The 12775-nt window shown below is 33.1% G+C and overlaps 1 protein-coding gene across 4 annotated transcripts in view; it reads left to right on the top strand.

The window, feature by feature from the left end:
* Positions 1-12775, top strand: part of LOC129002205 (activating transcription factor 7-interacting protein 1) — a 49628-nt gene that overhangs the window by 19131 nt on the left and 17722 nt on the right. For 2 of the 4 annotated variants that reach the window (XM_054429848.1, XM_054429845.1), the window contains exons 1-3: positions 4360-4474; positions 10011-10444; positions 11165-11914. In XM_054429848.1, coding sequence (XP_054285823.1) covers positions 10072-10444; positions 11165-11914 — 1123 coding nt within the window. In that variant the 5' untranslated portion in view covers positions 4360-4474; positions 10011-10071. Of the gene's footprint in view, positions 1-4359; positions 4475-7198; positions 7250-10010; positions 10445-11164; positions 11915-12775 lie in introns of those variants that run through there. The other 2 variants (XM_054429847.1, XM_054429846.1) reach the window with 2 other exon arrangements.

Raw genomic sequence — 12775 nt, 5'->3', positions numbered from 1 at the left:
ATGAAGTGGCTTCAATGCTGAATGTAGAAAACTGCGAAACTACTTTGAACTGTCTAACAACGAGTGGTGCGTTGTTTAAAGTTATTTTACCATCTAATGTGAAAAAAGTGAACTGAATAAATTGGCGGTAAAATATTTAATTTTTTACTTTATTTAATTATTTAAAAAAACTCTTGGACCCTACTGAAAAAATTGTGAATTTGGCCTACAGTATTTCAACAATTAAACTTGCATTATAAAAAAATAAAGTTCATTACAAGTGTGAAAAGAAGCAAATTTGGGAACCCATTCCTAGGATGGTTTTACATAGACACAAAGACAAAGAAAACCATCACAATTCATAAAATATTTCTCTTTGTCTAATGCGTTGTTCCAAATACAATTTTCTACTACATATTTCCAATGATTCCCCGGGTTTTATTGTATCTGGAGAATGCAATTGAATCCTGCAACAACTTAATAATTAAATAATTAATAATTTAATAAGCTTATATTTTTAAATTTTCACAAACTGTAAGGATAGAAACCTTTTTATAACTAAAAAATCGTTGAGTAAACAAACACAAAATCTTGATTTTATGTGTAAAATCTCGCCTTTCCCATGGTTATATCCAGACTCATTTAAGTTGATGTTGCTTTACACCCTTGGCTGAAAATGAATTTTGTTTAAAATCATATTATTTTGGAGATTATCGTGCCTTAATACTGTCAAATCATATAAAATCCCAAACATTCCATTTGATCATTTCGTGGTTATTATTCACTGGGTTGTCTTCAATATAACCGAGTTCTAAGCTTTTTGGCTTTGTGTAAACATTCTCCCAACAAGCAAAGATGGGTTGCGTTTAATATATTTACTGGGACTAAATAAACCAAGGTTTTTGTGAAGTGAAATATTTCAATTTTTTTTCTGAACATTGTGTTTTTCAAAAATTATAATAAAAAAATCCCGGTACCTTATCTTTGTCGATGTAATTTCTGCGACTTTTCAAAGCAAATAATGCGTCACAACTTTGAGTACATACATACAATAACAATACTAACTTATATACTGATTTTATATTTAACCTGTGAATGATTAAATATTAATTTCATTTGTCTCTTTTCTAAGCTAAATATAATTTTATAACTATTTTAATTATTTGTTTGTGAGCATACTAAAAATGGAATAATTTCGAAAAAAAATAATAATAGGTTACTAGTTTTTTGTCTAACATTATGATCAACAAACAAATTTGTTTGTTTAATAATGGACTAAAGACAATAAAATATTGTAATATTTTAAACTCCATGGATTCTACTGAGTTTATATAATCTATTTCTGTATTAAAGAATTTAAAAATATAGTTGTACTTATACAGCAATATTTTCACTCATTGGGTTATTAACAATTAAAACAGCTGATTGTTCTATCTAAACTAGCAATATTAATGTTACTGGTAATTTTTTAGTTTAAAAAATTTTAACGATATATTTTAGTTTTTTTTATCTAAAATAACACCTTGAAATATTGGCGGAGATTTCATGGACACCCTGTAATACAATATTAAATTTGGTTGTGACTGAGTGCTTCTTCCGGGTGGACGGGAAAACTAATAAACCTACTGAACTAAAATGCTATAAATCAGAAATCAAAAACTTTTTGTTGTCGTAATTTGCAAGGTTTATGCATATAACAAAGTCAACCAAGCTACAAGGTCACAAAATAGGTTACAAGTTCAACCAAGAAAAATAGATTTGTCTGGGCAATCACAATAAATCAAAATCAAACACAATTATTAAGAACTCAGCCTGCATAGGTCTACTCAAGTTTATACAATGCCCTAAGGCTACCTATGGACAAATATTGTTGAGGTGATATTTTATGTAAATATTGATCTGTTTCCATGGCAACAAAAAATCCCACATTGCAAAAAAATAATAAATACTCCAGCCGACAACCAGCTGGGTGTTGGCCAAAGAGAATGTCATATAACTAATGTTATGAAGAATCTTAGCCTATATCATAGATGAAGTGTAATATAATTATATACTGTAATAATTAAAATTATATTGTTATAATTATATTACTTCATCTGTGCTTAAATATATAATCAAACAGGCGACTATGTGATGGCGACTAGGAGTTTTTGATGTTATAATCAATGGTTAATGTGTCAAGTTTTGTGGTCAGCTGTGCAAAAATATCCATTTCCTTCTCCGAGCAATAAAAGACTAAAAATGGCATGAACGATGAACTATAGAACTGGTATGCTTAAGCCTAAAGCGACACTTAATGATATACCTAATACTTTATGCTTATTGGTATTATTAAATTAACTAGCTGGTTGTAATTGTTTCATTGATTTGTTTTACATTCATAACATTCATGCCATAATCGTGGCTGGAATGTGATATTTAAATTAATTGGGCTATGTAAATGTTACAATAGTCATAGACATCTTTCTTTTGGCTTAGTGTAAAAATTTAATTATGAGCTGGAATAGGGAGCTGACTGAAATTGATTGAAGAACTAGAGTTTTGTTTTATCCAAAGGAGTAGGTTTTATCTATGGCAAACCCATCTATTTAATAAATGTATTTTACTACCATAGAATTATTTGTTGCAAGATTTGTTTAGATCTATTAACGTTAAATTAATGTACAGTAGGTGTTATTTTAGTAAATGAGCTTGATTTAATAGATGAGCTATTATTTAAGTTAGAGTAGGCTATACAGTATTTCCAAATTAAATCATATTATTTGATCACATAGGTAGCCTAATGTTTTTCACTCCTTTCCATGTATCATTACTGTCATTTTTCTTTACTGTCCGTTGCATGCTTTTAATTATTTTTGTAGGCTTTGCAATAATTTAATAATGAAATCATATGTTACTGGTTTAAATTAAATATTATTTTCAGTACAATATTTAGTTGTCTGTTGTTTGTAGTTGGTAGTTTTTAGATCTTTCCAACAACAACATGCACGCCATTTGAGTTTTCTATTTTGCAAGTGTTTATCTTTTGTGGCCTCGGTTCGGTATTATTTGCTACTGAGTATAATTTTATTTTATTTCTTTTACTTTAAACACACAAACAGATGTTTTAAATTGTTTAAATAAAAGCAATCATAACTTTTAATAGATTAAATAAAACGAAACCTGCGGAATACAAAATTTTGCTGCAAATTTCTGGTGGATATGTTGGTAGTGTTCAAGGCCACAATTAATTCTGGCTATACTGAAAGCAACCAAACGCAATGTTCCAAAGTGAAGATCAGATAATTTAAGACAAGTAGTTTGAAACTGCATGTACGTTTGATTTTAGTTTACTACTATTGAGAATATTACTTACCATATACTTACCAACATAGCGCCTGAATATCATCCTGGTAATTTTATTGTGGACGTGGCGCGTGGCGATATCAATTTTCTTCCCGTGCGGTTGGCAGCACGGCAGCAGTGGTGATGACGGTGCATCACTGCCACCAAATACCCCCTCCTCTTAGCAGCGCTCGGCTCGTACACGGCGATGCGATTGCAATAATGCAATGGCGTTGGCGAATGGGTTTCTCTTCTTGATTTCTTCAACTCTGCCTGACGAACTACGAAAGCTCAACGCACTACTGCTTTGCAGTGCATTGTGGGTCGAGGAATGCTGAGATTTTCCCAAATTATTTCAAATCAAATAATTATGAAAGGTGTTCAATAAAACTAGTTGAAAAATTCAGCAGTGGGTATTTATAATTTGATCATGGAAGGTAAAAGTCAGTTAGATGAAAATAGTGTTGCGCTCAAACTTCTTTGAGTACCTATCATTTTCTTCCTATCATAAAATTGTAAAAAATGCGTTATAGTCTACTATTATAGACAAAGAGTCGAAATATAATTAGTATGGTTATAACAGTTTAAAAAATTATATAACTATTTCTAAAAATGTTGCGTTTTGACCCTACACAAATTTTATTTGTAATCTGTCGGAATTATAATATGGCTTGTTATAGCCGATAGAAATACAACACAATTTTTTGTAAAATTTTTAAATCCACAGGTTAGGCCTACGGGGGTTTTTAGAGAAGTTTTCCTGGTGCATGTTTTTGGAATGGTTAGTAGTAATCTAGTATAAATTAACCAGAAAAATCATTTTTGCAATCTATTTTGCATGAGACTTAGCGTGTCTTGTATTTAGTGCAAATATATTACCTGCAACTATGGCCAAATCCACTAAACGGTCCTTGCACTATTTGTTCCAAAAACATCGGGCTCAGTGGCACGTTCAACGCAATGGTATAAGGACGGGAGGATGGTAGGCAGTGTTGCCAAGTTGTGCAGTCGCGGCAACGTCGCGTGCCCCTTTCCCCTCGACCGGTTGGGCCGCCATTAGCAGACCGTTGCCGGAGTTGGTGTGGAGAACATCTCGACATTTTCGACGCCGCGCAGTATTTTTGTGCCAGTTTATTGTTTTTTGATGATTCCCAGCATCGTTGCAGATCCAGTAAGTACAGTATTTTTATGTGGGTTCACTAAAACAAATGTTTAGTGGATGGCTTTTGAAGTTCTATGTTCAGAAAATTCCATCTAGCATATCCCCTTGTCAGCTTTACCCCCACCACTGACTCTTGGGTATACGTCACAATGGTTATTTTCAACGAATGTCTTCTTGCATGTTTCAACTGGACTTGTTGTGAGATTGTCATAACAATAAATCATACCGGAGTATTTTTCAATTTTTGCGAAAATTTTATTGCAAGAGATTTTCTTATGCCCTATAATATTGGACTAACACGCTTTGAATAAGAGACATTCCACACATTCTTGTTGATAACACGGATGCATCAGTCTTTACGATTTTCTTTTATAAATTAAAAAATATCCCATTTCATAACCGATACAAATTTAACTTGCCGCGCGCTTCCCGTCTTCTAACGATCTTGTCGAAAATATTGGGTTTAGCCTACATTTAGTCGTTTTGTTTGCAAATATTGTAGGCACAAAAATGTTACTCACTATATTAGTGCTGCCTGTGCAACATACAAAATTTCCGTCACAAAAATGTTACTCACGATATTGAGCAGCCCGTACGAGATACAATTAATTTCCGTCACAAAAATATTACTCGGCTATATTAGAGCAGCCTGTGCAACATACAATTAATTTCGGTCACAAAAAGTTACTCACGGTATTAAAGCAGCTCGTGTAACATACAAAATTTCCGTCACAAAAATGTTACTCACGATATAAAAGAGGTCCGTGCAACAAGCAAATTCAATTTAAAACTTGCATACTTTCATATCTATTTTTAGTGTGAGCATAATTTATTCCTTCTTGTATCTTGTCATAAATGATAACTATATTTGTAAATGTAGCGTTAACATACCAAAGACAAGCATTGTGCACTTTGAATATCTTTGTCCCTATTGCAATGGCAGGTGCAAAGGCAATGCCGTTGCCGACGGCGGACGGTGCAAGATAAGTAAAATAGAAACTACAGCAAAGAAAAGAAATAGGGTCGAAATCAGCGTTGCCAACCTCACGGCGCCAATACCGTAGAAATTCAAACTCAGCAATGCCTTCCGTCTCCGTCCCGTTCCCGTTTGCCTCTGTCAAAACCCACACAACATCATACAGTATTTTCCATTTCACAATTCATATGCGGCAAACAATAAATCTTTTTATATTTTTAAGTTGGCACGGCCATGAATAATTAATTTGTTGTTCCTATCTTGTTTTTGAAATGTCAAAATTTTTTTTGTAGGGATAGAAAGGTAATGGAATACACGAAATATTACAATAATCCGTTTGAACTTTGTCTGAATTTGAAATTAACCACTGCTGCCTATTGGCTTAGACTAATCTAGAAATACAACTTGAAATAAACGTCTTGCAATTTCTAATAGGTAATTTAAATTCAGAGTCAATTGCGACTAGATCTACAGAGTGTTACTTATGTAATATTAGTCGTAATCGTAATAAACCTAAGGGTTAGCTAATAGTCTTATCATATTGGGGGTTTTGAAGTAGACAAAATTGCCTCAATTCAAAATAATACCTAACTTATGGTAACTTGGCTATAACAAAAGTAACGAGGCAACAAATGAGCAATAATGTTAATGTCCACTTCTCTGGTATCGATTTCTACCGTTAGGCCTATTATTTGTGAATACGTTGGTATAAAGAGTTAGTTTAAACAATAAAAAATAGTTAGCTGTAGGTATATATATTTTGTATTGTGTGTCATTCGTCCTGGTACAAAAGAAATATGTTACAAATTGGGTTCCCACATTTTAAACTAACAATGTTTTAAGCTCTTATGTCTAAAAACTGAAAATATACTGTATAACGGCAACTAAAAGCTGTAAATATAAAAGTATAAAAACTAGCTAAATTATGCATTGAATAAAATATTTTTAACGAAGAATTTAGTTGAGAATTTAATGTTAAATTTATGAAAAAATATTCCTAAGGTAGGCTATAATTAACTTAATTGTCTCTAACCTTTTTCGCCATTATGGGGGTACATGTCCCCTTAGTACTCATCCACTCATGTACAAAATAGGCCTACGTTTTTCGCTTATGATACTAATTTAGTCTTGTATCATTGTAAGTAGGCCTACGGCATCAAAATAAATGCATGAAACCTTTGTTGACAATTTTTAAATGTTCTGAAAGTTATCTAATCTTTTCTCGGCCCAATCCAAACAAAATTATTTTGAGCTTTGTTAAGATTTATTGTCATTATTATAAAGCTTTAGCAACCTTTACATAAGTTTATTCAAGTTGTTTTCATGCTTCCATTCCTGTTCGAATAGGCTAGCTATTTCTATTTTCAGCCTACAAACATCCGTCTTCCATTATTGTTGTATTGCTTCATAATATATACGTATATATGTACTCTTTTCATGCGGTATTACCTTCATGTATTGATGTTTATGAAACAAAAGTAAAGTTTTGATTTTGTTTTTGTAGCCCTAGTCTTAGTGTACTGCTACAGTATTGCTGGTAAATTTGTTTCTTGTTCACAATTTTAAACCACTATTAACATTAGTTTTGTAAACCAAATAAAAAGCCAGTATATCTAGAATATTATGATGGATTACTTTTGGTTAACTAAACTGAATGTTTAAATTAATATTGTACAATTTTCTGACAATTTATACTGAAGTAGTAATAGAAAATTGTTGGGACTATATTATTGACCGGCCGCGTGCAAACTACGCGCGGAGGCGGAGGGATATCTGACAAGAGTTGGTTGGATGTTGTCGACACAACGGTAAGTCAGTCTCTTTAGTTCATACTCTTGATTTTTTTTATTGTTGATGTTGGTTGATACGTTTTTATTGTTCACCTTCACATACTACTGTCATCGTCATTGGAGTTTGAGCGGTTGGCAATTTCCCTCACATGAGATGCCAGTGTCAGTGCCACATCAAATATTATTCAGTTTGATGTACTACCAACCTTACGGACAGAAAACATGGATGAAACACCATTCCGTGCTGTTAGCCTCTCTGTCTGTGTCATGTAATAACTTCGGTTCTGATATGCCTGGAACAGTTTTCACCTACCCTCGAAATAGTTTACAGCATTCAAATTCTATGAGTTATTACTCCAGTGGCAATTAATTGACTGAATTGATTTGAATGTCAAGATTCAATTATCTTTGCGCTTGTTCTTTCAAAGACAGATGAGTTTGTGTTTAATTCCTTTATTATGACGATACGTTTTAGGATAAAACAGTTGATGTAAAAACATCTGTTCTTATTTGTTCCTGTTGAATCATTAGTATTTAACTTATTCAAAACGTTGTTTTCATTAAAATGATACGTCATGGTTTTATTATGTCCGAGTAAACGTTTTTAAGTTAAGTATAGTAAAAATTTGAGTAGAAACTCCAGCAAAATAATAGGCGAATAGGCCCAAGGCCTAAGTTATTATTTTATTATTAAACAAATCTTAAAAGAGAGCGTGTAGTACGGATTGCTTCAGAACTATTTTACTACGCCGCGTAAGGTTTAAGAGTCCATACGGCACTAGCATCTCAGATTCCTCTTCCAGCAACTGGCGAGAACCTCTTGTGCGATGGAATGGGGGATTGTGGGAGAGCCCCTCAAGCCAATTAAAGAAAATCTTTATATTTATTTTATAATTTTTTAGTTTGAAAAAATTAACTTATTATAAAATTAATTTTAACTTAAATTTTTAACTTTAAAATTAATTTTAACTTAATTTTTTTTATTATAACATTAACTGCCATAACATAACCTAACCAACTGAACTTGCTGATAATATAAACAAGATATAAGTGTAGATGAAAATCCTTTGAAGGTTTACTTATAATTTTTAATTTTAAATTTGTTAATTATAAAATTTAACTGTCATAATCTAACCGAACCAACCAAACTTACTGATAATATAACAATATATAGGCTATAAAATAAAAATTGAATGAAGGTTTACTAATTCTCGTTACGGTAATGGTGAAGTGAAGAGTAGAGTGACGTCCCGCCCCTCCCCCCCTCCTTCGTACAAGAGGTTCTCGCCAGTTACTGGAAGAGGAATCTGAGATGCTATACCATACGGCGCGCAATGATTTTAACTAAGGAATAATATATACTAACTATACGTAAACGTCTTTCATTGTTAGTTTACTTTAGGCCGATAATATTTTTGTATAATACGAAATCTAGTTTCCTGCTTGAAAAGGATGTGATTGTTGCTATTATTGAGGCGGAGATATATTGGGGAACGGTTGTTTAATCGAGCGGCAGCGAACAGGAACAGGTCATCATCGGAATATAGGAACTACAACTACTGTATGTGTATATGTCATGGATTTGAAGCATTGCCGACGAACCATCATGGTGGCTGCAGCTGGAAGATGTCATTTATTATTTTACATTGTGTAAATTGACTATGTATAAGTTACAACTTAAATGGTGCATTAAATAAGCAGGTACCTAATTCTGAGTTATCTTGACAACACTCAAATGCGCGTGACGAGATAATTGAAATTAAGTTTAGTTAAATAAATCATCCTCCACAATCCTATCCTCAATCCTCACGTCAGTGCTTCTTCACGACAATAGGAAGAGAAGAACGAAGAACTAACAGCCTGAGGCTGCGGACACACGCAAAACACGCGAAAAATTGGAGTAGCATGCCCGCTACTGCGGGGAAAAGACACTGCGTGTGGCATTCACCATGCTACTCATATTTTTCGCGTGTTTTCACGCTGCTCTTGTGCGTGAGAAAAACGCCCGTGTGGCCGCAGCCTGACAGCCTGACTTGGACGGCAAATTCCACTCTTGGGTACAGAGTGCAGACTTCAGATCTGCTTCACGGTTGTGATATGTCTGGTCTCTGTGGTTATGGGGGGAGGGGGATGGGAACGATGGCATTTTTTATGATTGGATTATTGGATAGAGCCATGTAAAATACAGGGATCGTCAATCCAGAATAACTGAGACGATACGGTTTGTTTTATTCTGTCAAAATCATCGCCTTGCAGACTGAAGAAACAAACTTTTAATAGATCTGCAGTATAGGCATAGCCTACTACTGTACTGTATTGTCCAACTATCACGCCCTAAAATTCTCTCAACATTATTATGAAGTGTTTTCAATGCAACTCAACATTTATTTAGTTTTTAGGCTACTCTGCATATCTTGGATATTTCTGAATGGGGAAATTAAGTTTCAATTAATTATGTACTAGTGTTTAATCCCTTTTTCTACAAATTTTATCTTGGCTGAGAATTAAAATATTTAAATCTTAGAAATACAACAATAAAGTAATATGTAGAAACAAGTAAAATTGGTCAAAGAAATTTAATTTAACATTAAACATTTTCTAAAATAATCCATTTTCTTTAGGTGAAATAAATACAGTAACCAAGTTATTAGTAGGGCCTAGTATTTCAGTAGGCTATATTAATAGTCAATGTTGAAGGGATGAACACAGAACCTACAGGAAATATAAATAGACAATGCTCATGAAATTTAAACATTCTAAATACAGTTTTCTTTTCCAGAGTCAACATAGTGATTGTTTGCTGAGAAACCATAGCCGATGACGTACTACACACACCTAATATGAAATTTATAAATAATAGTATCGGTTCAGAGTATTTAGAAGATTCTATAACCGAAGCAGATTTGGAAAAACAAATGGCAGGCTGTGAAGTGAAATCTGAAATGTCTAATGGGCATATTACAGACAAAATTAAAATTCCAGAGAGCAAAGACAGAGAATTAATTAGAAAATCGACTTTAACAAACGGAATTAATGGAAAGACTGGAAGCCCAGCAAAATGCAATGGAAAAGAAAATGGATTTTATGACGATGAAGAGGACTTCAACTTAGTTCTTGAAGATTCTTCAGAAGGAGGAGATTCACCATCGAAGAAAAATTATGACGACAGCCTCTCAGCTCCTCAAATTGTCCAAGAAATTGAGGATTTATTGGGTAATTTGAAAATCATTTTTAAACCTTACTTTTGCTTTGAATTTAAAAGAATTTTAGTCACAATTTTAGTAAAATAATATCAAGACTGTTTAAAAAATGCCAATATTCCATAGCTTGTGGCTAACAAATGTATTGCAATTTTATTTTCCACCATTTCCCAACCTATTCATCATTTAGTGTTTTCAACCTGTAGGATAACAAAATGAATGTCCATTTTAATTTGTAAATAACAATGTTTAAATGAATTTAACTGCTTGTTATTTTGGATGTTTGGCGATGTGAAATCACCCCAGCATTGACAATTTACTCTTAAAAATTAAACACAATTCTAATAAAAAAACTTGTTTTAGCATTACTTAAAGCTGTGAGAACATCTTCTTACGCATGTAAAAAGTTATAAAAATCAGTCTAGGCTATGAAAAAATGCTTAGGCTATACGATAATTTATCTTCAGGTCTACCAGTTGACATACTGACTACTGTTTTACTGAAAATAGTTGATCTTGTTAAACAATTAATAATAAATTTAAAAACAATATTTTATTCATGGCAAAATATTCAATCTTTGACCATGGTTATACAACTGTGGTTCAATTCTATATTTAGGCATAAGTTTTACGTTGCTTATTCATTGTCAATAAACTTTCACTGACTCAAGTTTAATGTTTAATGATATGAAAGTCTTCTACCATTTTTATCAATATCTCTTTTTTACTTTCAGGCATTAGTTCAAATAGTGCTGGAATTCAAGAAGAACTTAACAATCTTGATGGAACAGAATCAATTGAAGATCATTTAGATAGTTTGGAAGATATTGAAGACAACAGTCAAGAAATTCAAGAGCCCCCTGTGGAAGTCGATGAGCACAAAGTTGAAGAAAGCCTCATTCAGAAGAAAGATGTTGAAAAATCAACAGATAACTCTGAAGTAACAAAAGAGGGTAACAGATCTGATGTAGATTTGGTAGTTGACAAAGTTAAAGTGGGAGTGGAAAAAGGAGATGCAAGTAAACCTAGTGAAGAAAGTCCAACTGCTAAAACAGACAGCAAAGTAGCTAGTTCAGCTTTAGCTATTACAGATCAAGTGAAGGACATAAGTGAAGTCAAATTGATAACCAGCCAGGATGATAAAACTAAAAATAGTGCAAGTAGCACTTCAGACGATGGACTAACATCATCACAAAAATCAAATGTTTCTGGAAATTCTGAAGAATGGATGGTTTTAGATTCAATTGAAACATCAGAGGATGAAATCCCATCTGAAGTCCAATGTTTGACTCAAGATAAACCTCTTGTACAATCTGAAAGTAAAGTTGATGAACTTGGTGATGCCGTTACCAAATCAGATAACAGTAAAATAGCTGTTGATAAGGGAGAAACTAGTGAAGCTCTTATGGATTGTGCAAATGAAAGTTTGCCTGAAACAAAAGAATCTGAACCAATATCAAGCTCGCCTGTTCTTTCATGTGAAGGTAAAAAGCTCTTTTGTTTCCCTAAAAAAAATACCAAAAAAAACTGATATCTGTCATAGCAAAACTTTTGTTTGGTAACAAAGAATTGTAGAACCCCGATAACAAGTCCCTCGTGAGGATTATCAAATAAGACTAACTTGTATCAAGGCTGACTCTGTAGAGCTGCTGTAGAGGTTTTTGCAAAAATGTGTGGTTAGGGGTAAATGTAATATCAAGGGTATTTTTAAATGACAATGGTTCAATGGTGGCTTGTTATGAAGGTCTTGTTATCGAGTTAAAATCCATGTTTTAGCCCCTGAGCTGTGATGTAACCAAAAATAGGTTTAACCTTTGTCCACAGCTCAATCAAGGCAAAACTAAATAAACAGGCCGTAATGCTCCTCTGGCATGACGTCATCATAGGCGACGGTAATGACGTAATGTTTGCCGTTTGTGATCAGCTGCTTGTTTTAATCTTTTCTCGGAAAAAAATATAAATAAAAAATAACATTACAATTGCCGTCTCCTATGATGACGTCGCATGCCAGAGGAGCATTACGATTGTTTATTTAGTGTTGCCTTGGCTCAATCCGTTTGGTTGTTTTAGCTTTATAATTCCTCATCATCAGACCTAGAACAATGCTAGTTCAGCTGAATCTTCTATGTCTGATGATCGCAAATGTAAGTGACTCATTTGAGTGATTTAATGTAAGACTGGTAATTCAATGATAAGTCAATGAATCACTAATTTGAATTTAAAGGCATTAAAAATTATGATAATCACCGATATAAGACGGATGAATTAATTTATTTTTATATCCTTAAAAAAAAGAATCTCAAATGGAAAAGTTACATGGGTTTTTTAGCGAATTTCCCATATAG

This window comes from Macrosteles quadrilineatus, unplaced genomic scaffold (assembly GCF_028750875.1).
Source record: "Macrosteles quadrilineatus isolate MER2022 unplaced genomic scaffold, UCM_ALF_1.0 Scaffold_9__3_contigs__length_116548681, whole genome shotgun sequence".
Taxonomy (NCBI): domain Eukaryota; kingdom Metazoa; phylum Arthropoda; class Insecta; order Hemiptera; family Cicadellidae; genus Macrosteles; species Macrosteles quadrilineatus.
Note: the sequence above shows the minus strand (reverse complement) of the source record. Positions and strands in the feature narration are given on the sequence as shown.